This window comes from Pimephales promelas, chromosome 21 (genome assembly GCF_988280905.1).
Source record: "Pimephales promelas chromosome 21, fPimPro1.hap1.1, whole genome shotgun sequence".
Taxonomy (NCBI): Eukaryota; Metazoa; Chordata; class Actinopteri; order Cypriniformes; family Leuciscidae; genus Pimephales; species Pimephales promelas.
In genome coordinates this window covers 22,283,620-22,305,926 of record NC_142789.1, presented here as the reverse complement: position 1 = coordinate 22,305,926, position 22,307 = coordinate 22,283,620, and the positions used below count along the sequence as shown (strand labels likewise).

The window sequence follows — 22,307 nt, the reverse complement described above, 5'->3', positions numbered from 1 at the left end:
CGGAATGTGCACTTTATCACATATCACCCAAATGCTTTACGTATCGATTCTTCATAGAGCCATTAACCTTTGAGAAAACAACAAAGCTTGAGCTGTTATGAGTGATGTCTAAATAACAAGAGACATGCTATTGAATCTTAACATGCCGCTGCCCTTTTAAGGCATCATGTTAATTGCAATGGAACCTCAAAAGTGATTGGAATGATCTTGGTCTGAGCATGAAGACACAGGGCCCTATCTTGATCTGAAATAGCTTCATTATTCCAACTTGAGTCGGGCGCAAGAGTCATTTAAACAGCACCCAAGACCCGCCCATAAAGTTACGTGCGCTTCGTGCTTGATACTTGCATTTCAGATCGTTAAAATATGGCCCACAATATAAAACTGCCAAAAAAAATGCAGCAATTTAAAAAAATATACATTAAAATTGAAAGGATTTTAATAATCTTTTGTCTGGTGAAAGAAATGCATAAATGAAGAAGAAAACCAAAATGTTAAATGTCATGAATGTATATACTGAATAATCCACTATTTTGTATGTCAAAATGACAATTTGCACCTGAGATTTGGAGCCAATTTACCGGGGGTAAAAATTACTATAGAAAGATGGCAGCATCCTTATTTTATTTTTACACAGAGATTGGTAGGTCTATTTGTTAAATCTGTTGACTTTAGCAATCTTTGTTGCATTAAATTCCAACCGTGAAAGTAAAAAAAAAAAAAAAAAAAAAAAAAGAGAATATCCTTTTAGATTCTGGTTCTTAGCAAACATTTATTTTGGTTCTCCCAGAGGTATGGAGATTTTAATCCAGATTCATAATCATTTTACTGATTACATTCAGAAAATGGTTAGTAAAAAAAAAAAAAAATAGTTATTAAAATCCAAATGTGGATTTGCATGCAGTTGATATTTGAATATTTTAAAATAATGTTGAAACTCGAAATGTATGTCATTTTTTTTCTTTTTTTTTCTATCAACACACTTGCATAGAAATATACCTGTCTGAGTCCCTTAAATATTATTTTAATTATATTAATATTATTATTACTTTTTTCCAAAGTTTGCATGCCTGAAACCATTATAGTAGTAATAATATAATTAGAAATATAATTATATGTATTAAAGATATCTCAATATGATTTTAGATTCTTAACACATTTTTATTTTGTAATCTTATTTTTTTGTTCAATCGGATAGATTTGGGGATCCCAATGCAACTCCATGTCTGAATTGTTGAATTTTACCCCTTTTCCACAACAACAAAGATTGTCAAAGTAACCAGAATCAACTGTCAATAATGATATTGCCATTTTTCTAAAGTTGTTTTTAAAGTTGTTGTTAAAGTTGTGTCAACTGCAAGTCATTTCTGAGTGGTCATTTTGTACTGTATTATTATTACAATATTAGCTTAGCAACATTTTTGCCTCTCCCCACTCCAACTAGAATCCATTAGCCCACATTTTTCTCAGCATCTTTCCACACCACAACTGCTTAAACAAGTGCTCCCAGAGAGTTTTGTGTCTGGACAACACATTTGCTGCAAAGAGATAGTAGGGGGTTTGGAAGCTGAATGACACAAATTATTTAAGATTGTGGGGTTTGATAAGATATAGCAAGCATGTGTTTTGTTGTTAAAATGGTCGCAGATGAGAGAGATCCTTGTCCCAGCTTGTTGCATTGTTTAGTGTGAATGTGACAGGCAGCATTCTAAATCATTCTTGGTTAAAAATTGAATAAACATGGACCATTCTGACCCAAGATGGTTGAAGTTTAAGCTATTATAGTTTTTTTTCTAAGTCAGGTGCATAAAATGTCTCTTTGGGGGGTGGAAAAAATGGCCCATATATATAGTGGTCATTCCATACTGTATTATAACAGTATTGCACTACTAAGTCAAGTTAGCTTTATTCATATAGCACTTTTACAGTACAGATTGTTTTAACGCAGCTTTACGGTACTAACAGGAAAATAATGCAACAGAGTTTCTTTTGGCTGTACAGTAGATCAAGAATAATTTTTGGCTCCACAGCTCCACCTGTATAGATCTGCCACGAGTAATTCATGTACGTTATATAAGCAGCATGTCTAACTTGCTTACAGCAGTATTCAAATTAAAATGCAGCGGATTTTGTAACAGTCTATCTGCAATGTATTCTGGGATTGTCCATGAGTTGTACTTCATGTAATGTCACCTTTTGACGATTGCCTCGGGCAATAAAAAAAAAAGGTATCTTAGAAGACAGCGCAATTATTCCTTTAAACACAGCCAATGTAGGCAAGTTTTGGAACAGAGCCCTGGTGTGTGGGGTTGAAGATGTAGGCCAGTAGAAGCCCAACAGCACGTAACACTTAAATAACACCAATTTTTTGATGGCATGCTCTTTATTTTTCCTTCCTATCCTCCCTCTCTTTTTATGTGGGTTTTCACTCTTTCAGACTGTGATTCCTGCATATACAAGTATCTATTCCCTGGGCATGTGCACAACATGGAAACAATAGCTTTCTTCCTTTTGACAGCCCCCTCGCCTCACCCGCTGCAGACTTCAAGAGAGGCACTCTACATGAAGATGCAGAATAACGAGAAAAGACGTGGAAGTAGGGAGATTTAGAAGGGAGTATCCGTGTGCCTCCGTCCCTCTTCTACGCCACCATGCTATGCCCTCGCTTGGTTTATTAAGCCACGGCACTTGATCACAGGGCCTTGAAATCCCCTCAGCCTAGAAGCTTCGTTTTAAAAGTGCCTCATGTTTCACTCCGTCGTCAGAACAATAATGAGACGTATGTGGTGAGCTTGTCTGGTTTTTAAGCACTTCACAAGTTCCAAGCGTCAAGGCCGTGTCCTCTGTCTCCAATGCCACGAGAACGTAAACATTTATGCCTCAACATGCTCCCTAGTGTTTCCCACTCCAACTAGAATCCATTAGCCCACATTTTTCTCAGCAGCTTTCCACATCACAAATGCTTAAACAAGCATTCCCAGAAAGTTTTGTGTCTGGACAACTAATCAGCTGCCGCGAAGAGACTGTGGCGGGGTTTGGAAGCTGGACGACACACAAATATTTAAGATTGTCGGGTTTGATGAGATACAACAAGCGTCTTTTTGTCAAAATGACCATTCTAGCCAAAGACATCCTCAAATTTTAGGGAGTTCCTCTTGGTTTGCCATGCACTTTTACCTCTACACTCCTTAGCCCAAAGGGTTTTATGTTTTTCCTCATTATTTACGGGTCTTTTCTCTCTCTTTTTCATTTACTTATATTTTTATGAGAAAAGGAGGAACATAAATTATGCGTGCCGAGGAAAATGCCAAGCATGGCACGTCTCCTCGGAGACTTTAATATAAAGCATGCCTCAGAAAATCCAAGATACTATATGTACGTGCAAACTCGCTACAAACACAAAAGTAAATTTACATAAATAGGGGAAATGTGCTGGCAGAAAGTGAAAGCAAAGAAAATAGAAATAGAATACAATGTTTTATTGACAAAGATAGAAAATAATCAAAGGTGAAATATATAAGGCACAGTCTGAGTCAAAAGAGACGCTCTTCTTGTGAAGGACATCAACACAGCACTTCTTCGGCTGTGACTAAGGACTCATTATGCGTTTCTGACAGCAGCATGGCTGAAGCTCTATCTGCAGGCTATGGCATTTCCTTCTTTTTTTTTTTTTTTTTTCCGTAGTGTGGCTATAGAACATTAAGTCAAGCCCCTTAGGGAAATTACAGTGTGAGGCTACAAACCCATATCACAGAATGCAAATATACCACATGTCTCAAACATGAAGGGACTGGCACATTGAGCGGTACACCTGAAATAATCTCAATAGTGTTAGCCTGACAGTCCTAATTAACAGCGCATGGGTAAACGTCCGAGTTTCATTGGTTAACATGTTAGATTGCTCAATCTGTACTCATGTAAACTGCCAAAAACAATTTCTGTTAAACCTGTCAAGCTTGTGTGCGCTGAGAAGTCACCTCACTCAAGTCCAATATTGTTAATTAGTGCCTTGCCACCAGAGAACTATTATTTTAATCAAGGCAAAGTCTATAATAGAGGTAAATTGGGAGGAGCGGTAGTGCTCTAGGTGCTGTGTTAGTTGTCAAGAACACATTTACTCAATCCTACTTGCAAAACAGCCATTTTATTAGCAGCTAAAGTGTCCAACTAAGTGCTCAATTTTGCGTGCCATTTACAGAATTTACCTGGCATGTGGCAGGAAGCTGTGATGTTTTAACAACTGTCGGGTTACGTATTCAATTTTAATATTTTCAAAAATGTATGTAGCTATGCTGCTGTAATGCCTTCTGCACTGTCAGAAAAAAAGGTACGAAAGCTGTCACTGGGGCGGTACCTTTTCAAAAAGGTACACTTTTGTACCTAAAGGTACAAATATGTACCATCAAGGTACCAATATGCACCCTTTAGGTCCAAAAGTGTACCATGAAGGTACCAATATGCACCCTTTAGGTCCAAAAGTGTACCATGAAGGTACCAATATGCACCCTTTAGGTCCAAAAGTGTACCATGAAGGTACCAATATGCACCCTTTAGGCACAAAAGTGTACCATGAAGGTACCAATATGCACCCTTAAGGTACAAAAGTGTACCTTTTGAAAAGGTACCGCCCCAGTAACAGCTTTCGTACCTTTTTTTCTGAGAGTGTGCGAAAAAGAGCTGAAAAACATGATGCCTCAAAGAGATTTGATTTTGTACTGTGAGAACACCATTACAACAGGCTTTGTATAAAATCATGAGGCAAAGACTTAAGAAATGTTTGGTGAATGCCTCATTTTTTTAACTAAATGAATATGTTAAGTAGCTTACAACATTAGTTTATGAATCAAAATTAAATTTAATTGGTAAAATTCGCAGCTATTAGAGAATCCCATTTGAAAACCTGACTTCTGGTCATGACCGTATCCTTAAAAGAGTGTTGATCAAATTCAACATGACACCTCATGGCCTCTGTAAAGAGTCTCTGAAAAAAGTCTTAAGGAACCCGTTCATGACGGAAGCTTTTTTCACACGCTCTTTGAATATGGGTGACGTTTTTGGTTTATCTTTGAGAGCTGCATGCCCTCTTACACTCCCTTTTTAGAAGTTCCCTTTGAAGCCTCCCTTCAGCTGCCATTGCACATTACGATCCAGCTAGTGCATCGACGTCGCTACCACATGACAAACAGAGGAACGCTGGAAAAACAGATTTGACACATGGCGGAAAACTTGCATCAAAAGACAAGGAGAGGTTTAATATTGAATGAAGGTTTTTGTTCTGTAATTAACTGTGTCAAGCACAGTTCAGTTGGCAGAGACTACGTCGCACTGCAAACCTGAATGATTTGTAAGTAATAGGCCACTGTCTGTTCCCTCTGTGAGGTTTGTTAAAATAAGTAAATAAATAAGTAATATCACAGCATTGGTATTAAGAGAAGTATAAAATAAGCCCCATTGCTCAGTATGAGATTGCTGAATATTTGAAGGCTTCTTCGCTGGATAAACACTTTTTTTATTATTAAATTATTTTTTGCCATTATCTATGTTAATCCTTGGTAACCTGCCTGACACCTCATCATCAGAAAATAAAGGCCAAATCCTTCCTGGATTACTGATAAGCCAGTCTCTGAATGATGCCTCTGCCGTCTCAGTAATAGGTGGAACATAAACTGGGATGGTACACAAGTTCATGGTGGAGCTGGAAATGTCTTCTGTCTCTTGTTTAACATGGAATTGCGGGTCTGTTTTAGCACGTTAGATGGATGTTACACATTAAAATATGTCATTTGAATAGTTGAAAAAAAAGATAACGCACAAGAGAAATATATATTATAATATATAACTAAAATATATAGTTTTTGTTGTCAAAGTCAACATGAAATGCCACTTGCAGTACTTTTTACTGTTATTTCAGAGTCCAATAGAATTCAGTGAGGGAAAAAAATGCTAGTCTGGACTTGATTTTATCCATCAGGAATTGATTGGATTTAAATACTGGGATGAAATCAGGTGAATGGAAATGTATGATGGATTGGTGACGTCAGCAGAATAGGAAAGTCGTTTCAGAGGTGCTATTCAGAATTTTGGAGTCAGTCAGATGTCTCTTATGCTCCAAGGCTGCATTTATTTAATCAAAACTACAGAAATAACTGTAATATTGTGAAAGTGTATTATATTTTAAAGTGTAATTTATTCCTGTCATGGCAAAGCTGAATTTTTAGCAACCATTACTTCAGTCTTCAGTGTTACATGTTCCTTCAGATTTCTAATGTGCTGCATTATCAAAGTTGAAAACAGTTTTGCTGCTGCCTGCTTAGTGTTTTTGTGAAAACAGTGATACTTTTTTCAGTATTTTTTGACAAATTGAATATGTGGTGTTTAATTTTAGCCTTTTGAGTGTCATTGCAGAGCATGCTGGGAAATAGAAATCGCAGCCCAGTTTCAATTAAATTTAAGTTAGTCTAAATTAAAAGAAAATTGTTCATTTAAATTCAAAACAATTCAGATTACTTAAAATGTGTAGTATTTGTGAACTCAAATGAAAAAGAAAGTTCTAAATACTCATAAATGTTAAAGCTGCTTTTTAAATATTTGTTAAAACTGTCATTATGTTCTGACAGTAGAATATAAGACAGATAATCTGTGAAAAAGTCAAGCTCCTCTGGCCGCTCCCAGTGGTCCTATTGCCATTTGCAGGAAAACACTACTCCCTGTCAGAAACAACCAATCAGAGCCAGGATGAATGTCTTAGCAGTGTCAATCATGCTCATCTACGCGCTCATCACACCCCTCAGAGTACCACCGTTCAAATTTAAGACTCTTGGTGGAGAAACAACCTAAACTGCCAATTTATCAAGTGGCACCTGCTCATAAAACAAAGACGGGTAAAAGTTAAGAGACTGATGACGATAAACAAGCAAAAAAGAAAGAATTAGACCGAGCCCATTGATTCGCGTCAAAACTCTAACCACGTAACCTGTAGATAAAACACGCGGTGCGAGGCCGGTGGCATGAGTGATAATGAACGACACCTTTGAGATGCACCGGACATTAGAAATGTCACTTTTGGTCAATTGAATTACAAACTTAGCCCCGCCCACAAAATTTGAGGATGTGAAGTTTGGTCTGGACTTGATCCATTGTGAAGCAAGTATGCCAAGACCAAAGCTGCTCGGACCAATCAAATTGTCAGGGCGGGCTTTATACGATGATGGACAGGTGATCAACAGCAATGTAATAATCCACATCACCAAAGAGCGCTTAGGTTGAATTCGTTTACAACAAAGAATGGCTGCCGCTGGAGAATTGAGATTTGTAGATTCAACAATCGCAGCTGTTATCGAAGATGTAGACGGCACAATCATTTTAAAAGAGGAACAGAGAACCATGATCAAGGAATTTGTCCATCGGAAAACTGTTTTTGCTGTCCTTCCTTTGGGATTCGGTATGTCCAATTGAGTGCAGAGGCGTTTTTTTTTTTTCCCCTGGTTCAGTTGAAACACTCCTCATAATCACTGCCCAATGGAGCAGTATCAGACTCGCATTCTGACAGAGAATGACGACGTCAGGCTACAATTTAATGTCATTGCTGCCAAACCTGAACAATAGTGTACGTTCACCCAATTTTTTAACACGATTAACATGCATAAATTGTTTAAGACCAGGAACATGTTAAGACTACCAGTTTTGGTGTCATGATATATAGCAAATAATATATTTGTAAAAAATAAACAAAAGTAAATACTCAAAGAACAAGTAAGCACCACTATTTCTATAATCACAAATATTTCAGTTGCTAAATTATATACAGTACAGTATGTCTATATAATACTATTTAGCATTATCATTGCTAAAAGAAGTGCAGTAATTTCAGCTGAGACTGACAATTTGAAAGTTAATATTATCATACTTGCGCTAGCTTTGCATAATTCACGCAGTCTCTCCTTATTTAGCAATGCCACCACCAGATCCAGATGGTGAAAGTCTCTGTCCAAAGGGGCAGGTGTAGTGCAAAGAGACAGTCTTTTCTGGAACACTCTGAACATATGCAGACACACAGGATCTAGTGTGGCCCATAATGTCTTCTGGACCATCTGTCTGCCGGCACTCGCACCCACCCCTGCCTGTTCGCATCTGTAGATGGATAAAATGAAATATTCAAATGACAGATCAACTGTATAATTATTGTCTTGATGCCATGGTGTGTAGTGGTGCAACAATCTGCAAGATTATTTGCTTATATTGTAAAATAATATCATGATCCATTACTTCCTACCTTGGTGCAAGGTATGCATAGTACAGTACACTCAAACATGAATTTAATTTCTGGAAATCTAGATTACATGTACTCAAATAATCTATGCTTATCTCTCTCTCTGGCCCAAATGATTAAGGGTGAACTCTCCAGAGGTCTTAGTGTCCTCTTTCTGTATTCCATTGTCCTTCAGTTAAAGATTTGCTTTCTACTGCAGAGTGAAGCTTTACATAACATGTGTTGTTGCCTCCTCATTGACTAAAACTTACATAACATGTTTTTTTTTTGTTTGTTTAAAGTCTCTGTAAAGTCAAAATGAAGTACATGTATGTGTTCTGAGTTTGTCACACCACAGAAAAATGTCGTATTAGCCACCCAGCCAAATTTGAATGATAAAAAAGCTGGCAAGTATATAAAATAAGCTATCAAAATCTTGAAAAAAATGAGCATTATTCTCTGCTTTCAAACGCTGGGGGCGTGTCCGCTGGCTGCTCTGAAACCACGCCCACTTGCGGGAGAGTTGCCGTCTGCCGACGGTGATATTATGTGATACTGATTTCCGGACAGGGAGATGAAGGCCGAGGTGGCTCTGTACAAAATTAATCTTCTTAATGTGATCGTTTTTAGGAAATTTAAATAAAGACACCATTCTCTTTTGTACATGATCGCATCCAAGTAGTAGCCTACGCATTTCTGTGTCGAAGGCATATAGCTAGCTAGCAAACTGTAGGCTGTAGTAACTAGCTAGTGTTGGGCGATATGCTCCATTTTCATATCGTCCTATCGTCAGCCTGTGAGATCGGCGATACACGATATTATCGTGAGGGGGCGGGGCTAACTTATTTGATTATTAACTTGATTATTTAGCATACTCATTAATTTGCTTGTTTTATTAACTTCGTTTTATAAACGAGAATCTTTTTTTCTATTTTGCTAGCAAAGGTGGAGTGTTTATTAATAGGATCAGGTTATTTCCTGGTATAGTGAGGTAAAAAAAAAGATCCTAATTAATACTTTTGTTTGTCAACGGGAAATTTACGGACACATTAGCCTATCCTCATGCCGTTACATGCAGCATTTTGACTAGGGCATATTTCTGCACAAGATGAAAACACGTTTATTTCTTGGGTCAGAATAAGTCGGAGTTTGCGATATGTGTCCCCCTACCATTGCGCTCTCTGTCTGGATGCACTTCACATGCGCACTTCAGTAAGCACGAAGTACGCGGGTTAATGTGTTTTAAATGCCGGGAGAAACCAGAGCAAGGGCCAAACGTCTAGCTGAGTCGATCGGTTTATACTTATACTTATGACTTGACTCTGATAAAGGAAAACGGGTTAATGCGTTTACATGACCACATGCATTGTCAAGTTAATTCAACATAATCGGGTTAAGAACGTCGTCGCATGAAAACGCGCTCAATCTCTGAAAGTGAAAGTAAAAACGGACTGCTTTCGCTATCTGCATTAACGCCGCGTTCCCTCAGAGACGACGATGATAACGGTAACTAATACTATTTTAGTGATATTATTATTAATACTATTTAGTAATTGTATTGTTTTAGTGTCATTAAACGTTTTGTTAATGTGTTACGGAAACAAATACTGACGAACAACGGTGCCGTTTTCATCTTGGATCTGTAGGAAATTGAATTTTGCGTCTGTTAAAACGAGCACACTTGATAATTTGTAAATGGATCAACTTGCAATTCAATTTTGATGTGGGATGTTTTTTAGTCTGTTTTAAAAACATTCTCTTAGAGGAGTCTTTAGTGCGTGTCGGTATTGTTGCAATTGTTATGAGGATTGCAATGAGGATGATTGTAAATTTAGGCAAGGCAAATTAATTGTAGTTTCTATTAATTTAATAACAATACTAGCTTTACAATAATAATAATAATAGGCATAATAATAATAATTTAATACATTATGGTAAAACGAGCCAATTATCGTATTGATATCGTCAAGGGCATCTGCCATCGGCGATATCTCAGACTATCGTCGATACACGATACTATCGTCTATCGGCACAACCCTAAACAGCGCTGAGTAACTCGCGATTGAGCGCCAAACTGATGCGAATGTGCTCTATTGTTAGGGGAGAGGCCAGCCTCAGTGCGTCATCAAGTAGGGACGTGTCCAGGCCAGCGCAGTCTCATCCCAAGACGTCATATAACTGACGTCTTTTGACCATACGTCAACATCCGCCTTTTTAGGGTACCCTTAAATGTCGGTTAGATGACGTTATCGGATCCTAAACCTACCCCGTCACCTAACCGACGTTGTATGACGGCCCGGGATCGTCATGTAACCGACGTTTAAGGGTACCCTAAAAAGGCGGATGTTGACGTATGGTCAAAAGACGTCCCAAGACGAGATGAGACTGTGTTATCCAGGCTCCAGTGCGTAATCGAGACCCGTTTTAGCCCCCACCCAAAAAATCCTGAAAACAGCAAACTGTTTAACGGTCTAACACCACAATTCATAATTGTGTCTATGTATAACAATTCATAATTATGTCTATATAGAATTATATATATATATAATTCGCATGACACAATATCACACCAAGTCACATCTCTAAAACATCGTGAATAAACTTGTTTGACACATTTTTGCCATTACTTTTCACCAGCTGGTCCCAAAGGCATTTTAAGTGGCTGTAAGCTGTCTTTCTTTCAAATAATTGTTACTTGGGTTGATATTTAATACATTGACATTCGTACATTTTTTTAAGTGTGGCTTAGGTGTCCAAATACTTTTTGGGACCACTATCTGGCCTTTGACTTGACCTTGTGAATCCAGAGCCATTCAGATGTTCTCGTCTGTCCTGATTTGGGTTCAACTGGAGCTGGAACATGTCTGGCAGCATGAGTTTTAATCCCAGAGCAATCTGCCAGAGAATGCCTTATCCAATCTCTGCTCTGTCCTCCCTAGTGGTCTTGGATGGAAATGAGTGACAGCATGCCTAGAGCATGTAGGGCAGAGGAATATTTATCACCCCAATGGCCATCTTTGGATTTTTGTTTCTTTTTTTTTTTCCGTGCATGCACATCACTTCCTCATTACGGTTTTGGGTTTTACCTTTTCAGGCAGATATCAAGCTATCCAAAGACCTTTTTGACAAGTGTTAACAGGGTGGGCGCTCTAAATAGATATACAGTATATGAAATGTGTACTTTTGACTGCTTATGTGCCTCATTACTGTAGTTTTATTTGTTATGACACAAAAAATAAACAGAGCCTTTCACAAATATTCTTATGCAAGACATGCACATGACAGTGCTGCAGCTTGAAGATGCAATTTATGTAATGGCACCTATCAGCCACATGAGGTGTGATGTCTCTTTTTAACTGGATAACCCGTCCCATGGCATCTTCGAATGCCCTGCAGAGAGGCAGATCCCTTTCAGTGTCATAGCCGGGAGGGAGGAGACATCTGACATGTGCAGCGTGAAATTCATTCAGCACGCCTCTCACTGTACTCGGCACAGCGGGGACCTCGGCTCACTGTGGGTTCCCAGGTGAGCAGGTAGAGCAGTTTAAGTTCACAGCTGTGTCCTGTGGAGACATAGCGGAAATATCATAGGGACCTACTGGAGAAACACTGGAGGCTGTGATTTAGTTACAGCTATTACAGCGCAGCTTTGAATTAAATTTTTTTGTGTTGTTTAGAATGAAGAGCCCCTGGTGTTGAGGAAACGGCCACACTTCCAGTGGTACAGCGGTCCTGTTTTGTGTTCCTTTCAGAGCGCCCATTGTTCCCATTGTGGGAGCACAATATTAAACCAATTGCCATGCAGATGAGCTGTTCTATAACACTCAGATCAGTACAATGCGCCGATCACGTCGTTTTTGTTTGAATTTCATCAACACGTCAGCTCGTACTAAGAACTGCAATAAATCCTATTAAATCCGAGTTCCACCATCTTCCAGTCTGCAAAGTTTAACAATGGGACTCTGGTAAAACATCACGCTTTAATGAGTCAGTCTCTGTAGATTTACAGTTCATTTACATACGAGTTGATTTTACGTGTTAATTTACTGCAATTAATAATAAATTAACTCATTGCTCATTGTTTTTCAGCAATATGTGGTATAGTATTGATGATTTTAAAATATACAAAGAGTGATATGTTTAAAGGGTTAGTTCACCCAAAAATGAAAATTCTGTCATGATTTACTCACCCTCATGTTGTTCCAAACCTCTATGTGTTTATTTGTTCTGCTGAACTCAAAGGAAGATATTTGGAAGAATGTTTTAATCTAACAGATCTCATTCCCCATTGACTTCCTATACTATGGTAGTCAATGGGGATTGAGATCTGTTTGATTAAAACATTCTTCCAAATATCTTCGTTTGTGTTCAGCAGAACAAATAAACACATTGAGGTTTGGAACAACATGAGGGTGAGTAAATACTGACAGAATTTTCATTTTTGGGTGAACTAACCCTTTAACTTGGCTTATTCATTTTTTTTTAACTTAAGTCTGCATTTATTTGATAAAACAATATAGTAAAAATGTATTTTATTCCTGTGATGGAAAAGCAGAATTTTCTAAAGCCATTATTCTAGTCTTCAGTGTCACATGATCTTTCAGAAATCATTATAATATGCTGATTTGGTGCTCAAGAATCATTTATTATTGTTATTATCAATGCCATACAAATTTCCCTTTTTGTGGAAACCATAATAAAAAAAAAAATCAGGATTCTTTGATGAATTGAAGGCTCAGTAGAAGCTGAGTAAACATTAAATCTGTTTACTGTCTCATTGGATTACTTTAATGCATCCTTGGTGAATAAAAGTATTGATTTTGTAAACTTACTGACCCCACAAACAGCTTTTTCTTCTTCTTATCCTTTTTTTTTCTAAAATGTCTTTTCAGTTCTGTGTGTCCTCCATGGGAATCACACACATGAGATTGGTGGTGTTAGCGGCATGTTACACATGTTGGCCTAAAATGGTTCTTCAGTTTACACAATACTAGATGAAAGGTCGATGGCAAATAAAAGTAGTTTACAAAAGTTTTCTTACCCAGGGTGAGACACCATGTTTTGCCGGGTTTGTATACTTTGCGCACAGAACTAGATTGACTGCTGGACGCACAATATTTGAGAACATACAAAGGAAGACACAGGAGTGTGGCTGTAAATATTACTATAGGGACTGTGCACCCCATATGACTGTTTGTTAAGAGTGCTGAATGCGCATGCTTTTTCAAGAGAGCGACATCCACATTGTATATCCAAAGTGACTATACCTTAAAGGGGTCATATAATGCCATTTTCATACAAGTTCAGTTGATTCTTTTGTGTCTAAATAAAAAAATTTGTAATATAGGCTACTTTAATTAAAAATTCACATTAGTATTTTAAGATAACACTCATTTTACCTGGTCTGTTTTCAGCACATAGTTTCAGTGCATATGCCTTTAAATGATAATGAGCTTCGCTCACTCCCCGCCCTGCTTTGATACAACACACATTGAGTGTTGCCTTGACAACAGTTTTGGGTATATTTTTGAGAAAGGATGTAGAAAGTCAGACCTGGAACAAGATGACGGCCGCAAAGAAGTTCGACAATTAGCCTATGACGTTTTTTTTAATGGTTGGCTAACATAATGTCACTTTGTGTACTGGCAGGGTAGAGTAACTTGGTGAGATACAACGCTATGTGTGAGTACAAACTCTATGTTTACTCAGTTTGTAATAACACAATAACAATAACGTGTTTTTCATTATAAACGTGGGATTATGAATTATATTGAGAACGGCGAACTTTGAAAATATGACGTAATGTAACCTAATGTCTAAACCTTAGCCGCATTCATCGTGAAGCGTGCAAGCGATTTGCAAAGATCTCCAGAAGACACAAGGGGAGAGCAAGTTTATTGATATGTGTTGCTGTATGGTTAAATAAATAGTTGTCTGTCACATCATTGACATATGACTTAAGTATGGGCTATGTGGGTTGTTATTTTGCTGTCAAATCGCTAATATTAGGCCTGTCAACCTTTCTCAGGTTATGAAATAATGTCTTGGAATAGGGGTGGTCGTAGAGCGAGACAAAACTCCTGTTAAGTGATGGGCGAAAGGAGGGAATAGAAGAAAAAAATAACGAAGTGGGAGAGTTTTTGACCACATATCTGAAAGGATGACAACAGTGGGTGTCTCCTGAAATGCCAAAGAGTGAAGAAAAAAAACAACATATAATTTATTTCTATTCACATATACTGTACACTACCATTCATTTGGGGTTTGTAGGATTTTTAATATTTTTGTTTTTGTCATTAATGTTTTTTTTTTATATACATCTTTTTAAACATTGGAATTTATTCACTCTGATTATATCAACATAGTTTTAAATAATAGATATTTGTTTGTTTGTGTGTTTGTTTGAGCTCAGTCTGATCTTTTTGTCTCTGTTGAACTAAACATTAAGTTAATTGGTGTCCATACAGTATGTTGACAAGGGCTGCTTCTACCTGAAGCCTCATGTTCAGCATGACTGTGGCAGTGATCTAAGGTCACGATTGAGCCATTTAGTGTCTATGCGAGTGTGTATGTGTGTGCCTGTGTGTATCCTCAGGCTGCAGGAAGTGATTCAGGAATGCTCTATAAATAACCACAGCTCAGTTAGGCCCGAGGGATGGGGTGCCACTCTGCTGAAGTGAGCTGAGTGAAGGTAGGGAGAAGGCCAGGGCCTCCATGTGGAACCGCAGCAGACGGCATGCATTGTTTACACTCTGTAGGAATCCTCCACCTTACTCGCTCATACACTTGTAGATTGCACCACTCTCCAACCCCTCTTGATCCTGTTTGCCTGCTTGGATGCACTCTCTATAATGTGCCACTGATCAAATTTGACTGATTAAAGCTCAGGCATGCTTGTCATATAATGAATTTGAATAGATGTCTGATATCTGAGGCTGGTTAGAACATAAAAAGTGAGGACAATGCAGATGTACATGTGGAGACATACTGTAGGAATACAATGGGAATAATAAAAAAAAATGGCTGGTAAAAAAGTCTCTGTGGCAGGTGAATTTTTTTAATCCACAGTGTGTGTGTGTGTGTGTGTATATATATATATATATATATATATATATATATATATATATATATATATATATATATATATATATATATATATATATATATAGTGTGTTGTTTATATATGAAAGCATACTCGTTTTTAGTGAGCAATCAGCTTTGTGAAATTACAGGTAATCAGTGCAATGTTTACCAAGTTTTGATGACTGATGATCTGAAAATAAGTTCACAAATAAAAGTCACACTTTACTCCAATTCTCACTATTAACTACAACTTTTGCCTCAATAAACTTTTAACTACTGCTTTTTTTAATAGTTAAGTTAGTTGTTAATTTTAGGTATTGCAGAATAAGGCATTAATTTGTACTAATAAACAGCCAATATCCTGGAAATATGTAATAAGCAACTTTAATAGTCAGAATTAGAACCTAAACCCTAAACTAAAGTATTACCCAATTTTTTTATTTTTTTATTTTTTAAACATCACTGCACACCACTAATCCAAGGTATCCTGCTGTTACGGGGCAGCTAGGTTTGTTGTGGGTACATCATAGACAGACTTGGAAGGTGGAGATGGTTCTCGCCCACCCAGATCCTCTTCCTCCTCTCCAGATGGTAGACTCTGTTGTACTCCAGTGTCTTGGCGGTAATATGTGGAACAGATTCAATAAACTACCCTGAGCTGGATGTGCGTTTCCCTCATGTGGCCTTTTTCCTTAATAAAAGCACATTTATCTAGTTTCCTGTCTCTTTCCACATTCTCATAACAGAGGTAGTCGTCAAGACAACAGGGCGGACAGTCATCCATGATGGATATTCTTTCACATGGGAGTTCAGGTCCATTTTGATTAGGAGGTAAAATCATTAGACCCACATATTTGTGCGATGCCAGCTGAATGTCTCATTTCCTTCATCACCACAGTGATATGCATGGCATTCTTCAATAGTGCATTTTAAATCAATGGCTTACAAAAATAAATGACAATATATAAAAAATGCATGCACTATATGTATTAGGAAAATGTATTTTGAATTTTTTTGGTTTCATATTTCGTTTTATATATGAAGAGTTCAGATGCAAAAGCCTCTAAATGCCATTTGAAATTTTCTTCTTTAATGATGATTTTTATCAAACTTGTATATTTAAGTTCAGTAATTTCACTTAAATGGCAATGATAATTACCTATTAATTGTTATTTCAGTGAAATTACTGAACTTAAATATACAAGTTTGATAAAAATCATCATTAAAGAAGAAAATTTCAAATGGCATTTAGAGGCTTTTGCATCTGAACTCTTCATATATATATATACAGTATATATATATATATATATATATATATATATATATATGTACAATATATTATATATTTAAATATATTAATATTTTTCTAATATATTTAAATAAATGTATGTATGTATATATAAAACATATCTTAAAATACATTTTGGCCATATATTGTCAAATCATGATATTATAGAAAATAATTAAAAGGAAATATTTCAGCCATAGATAGAAAATAGATGACGATATTGTGGCTGTCTTCCAATTCATGTAATTTTTCTAAAATAAAGCTGCTTTGACACTTTTAATTGTGGAGACACCCATAAATAAATAAATATCTAAACACCTGTATGAGAAGAGGATTCCCATCATACTCATTCATTTGTTATTTTTTTTTTCCTTTTATTAAATTCCACTGTATAGTGGCACCTAAGTTGCGCTTAATGTTCTCATTACTGTCCTCTTCTCTTGTCATGATGACAAAGTGGGTGACACTGTCTATTTTTTCCGAAAGGTCCATTTCGCATTTTTATTTATCGGAGAGAATGTCAGAACCTTTACTCTGCCATGTACTCTGTGTTTTTAGCATCCGCTTGCTGCTTCTCGAATATTTTTATATGTGCTTGAATAACAACGCATTCTCACCCCAAGGCGTCACCTTTGACCATGCTTCAATATTTGACGTTTTAGGCGCCCTTTAGCGTCACTTCCATGACGCGATCCTACGGCGTCATCTAACTGACGCTAAAGGAAAGCGTCTGTAAGAGGACGCGGTTAGGTTTAGGTGTGGGGTGGGGGTAGGGTACACGCGATCCTAGGGCGTCATCTAACTGACGCTAAAGGGTGCCTAAAGCGTCAGATATTGAAGCATGTCCAAATGCTTCCCAAGGCGTCAGTTAGGTGACGCCTTGGGGGTGAGAATGGGCTGTGAATAAACACAAGCACCCTCTAATTTCATAATGCATTTAAACAGAGTAAACCCTTCACATTGTGTTTCTCCACAATTATAGATTTTGGCTCCATACTCCATTAGGGGTAAAAAGCAGTTTCAGTAAAAAAAAATAAATAAAAAAAAAATAAAAAAAAATAAATAAATAAATAAATAAATAAATAAATAAAAGTCCTCTAATGCAGTTCACTGTGATTTATGAAACAAGATACAGGTGATTTCACATTATGTTTGTACATTAAAGGGCAGAAATCAGTTTTTCATAAATATTTTGAATGGTTCGCTGGATTGCACTTGAAGAAACACACGTTGAAGCATCTCAAGCTGTCCATAACAATGCTGCAACAATTTGAGTCAAGTGCCGAAACCACCAAAGGAATCTGTATTCAGCTACTGGGAGCACTTTACATTTTCTAAGACATGTCAGACAAAAAAAAACATTCTTGCATCTCACCTTTTAAAGGAATTTGAAAGCGTCATTGGACTCAACTACAAAAGCAACCAGGATAAACTTGAGGGGAAAACACAACTATCAAACACAGGTTTGCTTTTAGTGGCTGACCTTTCAATGTCACCACTTCCCTATATGAACCTGTAGCATCATCGGATGCTTGCAAGATGGTCAGAGTGATGTTCGTGCTTGGAGTGCGATTCTGAAACGTTTCTTGGATGTGTTTTAAGTGGCTTTACAATTGGTTGACAAAATGAGGACTTCGCTGACCTGTTTCTGAGACTCTTGATTGGCAATACTTGTTTCTTTCTGAAAATACATATTCACCATTCATTAAGTGCACAGCAGTTTTTTGTTTCGTACAGTTTGTTTTATCATAGTCATTTGTTCCCAAAAGAATTTATAAGATGAGAACAAACATTTGGAAGAGTTCATAAATTAACGACAAATGTTTATCTTTTTATCTTTCTCTCTCGTTCTCCTTTTTTTCGAATATATATATATATATATATATATATATACTGCAGCAAAGACATTCAACATTCACGCTGTATCAGCATTATGAGGAAGAGGTGGAAGGGCTAGAAAATATTCCTAACCTGTTCAATTTTACGCTCATAAAGACTCTTGTTTCAGGTGCATTGGATATAATCATGTTAAAATTGCTCTGGAATAGCTTGCTGTTATTGTGAGTTTTAGTCTGGTAAACATTATCCTATACACTTGAATTGTTTGTCCCCTGTATTCATTGTGCCCATAATTCCTTTCTAAAAGAGAATTCAACCAATTATGAATCATTGTGTGTTGTAGTGGCTGCAGGCATTTAGTGTGAATCTCTAGAGAGGACTAGAGGTTATTGTGGCTGTCCTACACTCATTTGTGAGGGCAGCGTGAATTGTTTGTTCAAATCAAACCAATTTAACATTGTCCCTGTGGCCCTGTTGTTCTCCACACTGAGGAAAACCAATCGCAAATCCACCTAGGCCTGATTTACAGCGCCTGGGGACCAGATTAAGAGGCCGTAGATTGCATCTCAAGTGTTCGCCGAAAGAAAGACACCTGTCCCACCAACAATGCCGCCGCTTCAAAAGCAGGCATTAACACTTCCATTAAAACCTGTCACCCCTCTTTCTCCTCCTTCTCTCTGTGCTCTGAAGAGAAATCGTAGTCATTCAAATGCTAAGCGACTTTCTCTCCCCTGTGGAAATTAGCGCAAAAAGAGCAGCGCTCCATCATTCGCCAAGAACGCCAGGGAAGGGAAGAAGACGCAAAATGAGCCAATGGTCCTGCGAACATCCCTCACGTCTGCAATATCTCTTCACATTTCATTACCTTTCCTGTGCCGCAGACCAACAAAACGCAGCGAAAACGTCAGTCATCATTAAATCGCTCTCTTATAGTGCACTTAATTCCTAATGCCATATATGTAAGTGTCTCGCTGAGTTCATCATGCTCGGCAGGTTTCTGAGCGCTCATTTAAATTCATCTCTTCACAAGCTCTTTAATAATATACCAATAATAACTCTAAATGGATCAATGGGATCGTTTTAAAGTGTGAGAACTAACTTTGCCTGTGGGCATCGAGCTCTTGCACTTGCTCTTGTCTCGTCTCATTATTTATGTATTGGGGTCTATGGAATATCCGCTTCATTATAAGACATCTTTTTATTAATGTTTTATTCTTATTTCTTTACAGGTTACTGACGGAGGTACTATTAAGCAGAAGATTTTTACGTACGATGCTATGTTCAACACCAATTACTCCCATATGGAGGATTACCGCAGACGGGAAGATCTGGTGTATCAATCGACGGTCCGGTAAGAGTCATTAATCGATTTTCAAAACTTAGATCCCTGGAGGTGCCAAAGTTTGTCAGCGACGGATTAATCGTTGTTTATGATGTTGATGCATATTGGCTAATGTGGCCAATATGACTTCTCATTTATTTCCTATTGGCTTTCAACATTTATATAAAGAGCATTTCCTTGTTCCTTCTGAATTATGAACTAGCGTGCATCAAAAGAGTTTCTTTGACGATGCCTTTCACAGTATTTTCAGTGTCTTGCATCATAAGTGGTACATTTTTAAGATGTCTTGTCATGTAAAAATTATATCAACTTTTGACACTCAGATCAGCGCGTCTTTAAAAAAAAGACCAATTGGACTAATGTGTGAGTGGGATTACCATCTCTGTTGAGTATTATTTAGCATACTGTGTTATGCTATTGACCTTGTTTAATTCTGTTGCGCTCCATATAGTGGTTCAATGTCCTGTGTACTGTAAACTGGTCCCATAAAGGCTTAAAAAAGTTACACTCTGTAAGTAAATCTGAATCATTGACCTGGTTAAGAGACTTTTCCTCACTATCCAGTACATTCTGGTATTTTCACTCACTGAGCCCCTTGCCAAGCTTTTCAAGCTTTCGGCATTCAGTTGCATTTTCCCTGCTCACCATTCAGAAAGCGTCATCTTTAGCCTTCTCTTTCTGAACATCTGCTTTAGTGTTTCATAGGCCCGCTGAGGAACAGACGTGTTCCCCAAGTCACCCCTGATACCTGAGGCTCAGCTTCAGGCGGAAAAGCAAAAGCAAGACCCAGAAATACTTTGTCATATCTACTCTGCTCCTCACCAAAACATCCAAGTTTCTTGTCAGACCAAAAGATGATTCAAACTATTAGATGATGAGATGATGCTGCAAGGCTAGCTGCACTTATCTGTGCGCAGATACAGTATCTCCACGTGTGTAAAGACTCCATCAGAGTTTTCAGGTAACAGGCTACACTGCCTCCTTGCTTTGCCTGGAAAGTGGGACAGTGTATGCTGTGTGCACACGCACAGAAACAAACACCCCTACCCAGCAGGAAGTAAATTGACTGTCACACTTTAAACAGCAGTAGGGATCACATGTAGTGACCTCGCAGTCTCGCATAATGCTCGGGAAGGAAGATCACAACTGCAGAGACCATCAAGCTTCATGTGCAGTCGCCTTTGTGTAAACGCACACACATTGTTTCAAAAAGCTTTTTCTTAAACAGTATTTTGTTTTACAGTAAGTCTAGATTTATTCCCTAAAATGCTGAAGTTTAGTTTTAAAGGGGTCATGGCTTTTTTAAATTTTATTATATTGTTGTCTGAGGTGAACTTATGACGTTCGCTTGGTTTTGCATAAAAAAAAACATCAAAATGAATAAGTTAGGCTATTTTGTACCCTAGTTTTGAGCCTAGCTGAGAAAAAAAAAATGCTAAGTTTTTATGGACGTCTCGCACTGAAGACTTGGAAGTAAACGCCCACTGCTGTGAGTGGAGAACAGTTTTGCATATGAAGAGCTCTTTTCCAAAACGCTATAAATCCATTTCAATAGTTTTCAGGAAAACTACATTTTTTACCTAGACCCACACATTTTGTGAATATTCAAATTATCCTGTTTAAATGTTTTATTGGTTCAGTCTGAACATTTTGAACAATAATTATTAAATCAAACAACAATATTGTTAATGATAATTTAAAAGTTAATTTTATTTTTTTCCAAAACGCTATAAATCGAAATAAACCTCAAACAAATAGTACCAATTTCAACATATGCATGAAAAAAAACAAATTATTAATACCAATTTCAACATATGCATGAAAAAACGAATTATTAAAAATGATCAATATATGATAACGATATTCAAAAAAGGGATGGGCACCCCTCCAGCACATGCACACACACACACAGGCTACATAACATGTGAGCAAAGCGGAGCAGCATGACGCTTAAATATAAGTTAAAAAAAAAAACAACAAAAAAAATAAACATTTCACATTTGTTTTTAATAATATTACATTACTTATTTTTATTATTTCATCTATGTTGAGTAGGCTATGAAAAGGGAACCGCATGAGATGAGTAAGATAGGATCAAAATTCAAAAGCTGCCCAATATCGGAAAATATTTGGAGTGCGTCAGACATGATTTTGACCACTTATTAAGTTTTGTTTTGTAGAAAGCTTGTAAATTTCGTTTCATATAAATTGTATCTTCATTTTAATAAATGTTTCATCGACAAATTGACTGGATTAATACATTAGAAGTAAATATCAGACAATATAATCAGGACACAGAGGCGTGCAGGTGAACCGGAGCGCGTCTCATAATATGAACCGAAACACCGCGATGCTTGCCTCACACAGGCCTGAGAACTAAGCTACAGAAAGCTTTAAATATCTACTTTTAAACAAAACAATTAAAAACTAAAATAAATTGGCAACTCTCTGCGTATGTATAGGCTAATTCGAAGTATGCGTTTCTCTATGCGCGTTCACTGCGAAGA

At 37.3% G+C, this 22,307-nt stretch overlaps 1 protein-coding gene across 6 annotated transcripts in view; it reads left to right on the top strand.

Annotated features, from left to right (window-relative positions):
• Window positions 1-22,307, top strand: part of igsf21a (immunoglobin superfamily, member 21a) — a 311,041-nt gene that overhangs the window by 213,554 nt on the left and 75,180 nt on the right. For all 6 annotated transcript variants that reach the window (XM_089125332.1, XM_089125329.1, XM_089125330.1 and 3 more), the window contains exon 3: window positions 19,688-19,809. In XM_089125332.1, the coding sequence (XP_088981458.1) occupies window positions 19,736-19,809 (74 nt within the window). In that variant the 5' untranslated portion in view covers window positions 19,688-19,735. The remainder of the gene's footprint in view (window positions 1-19,687; window positions 19,810-22,307) is intronic.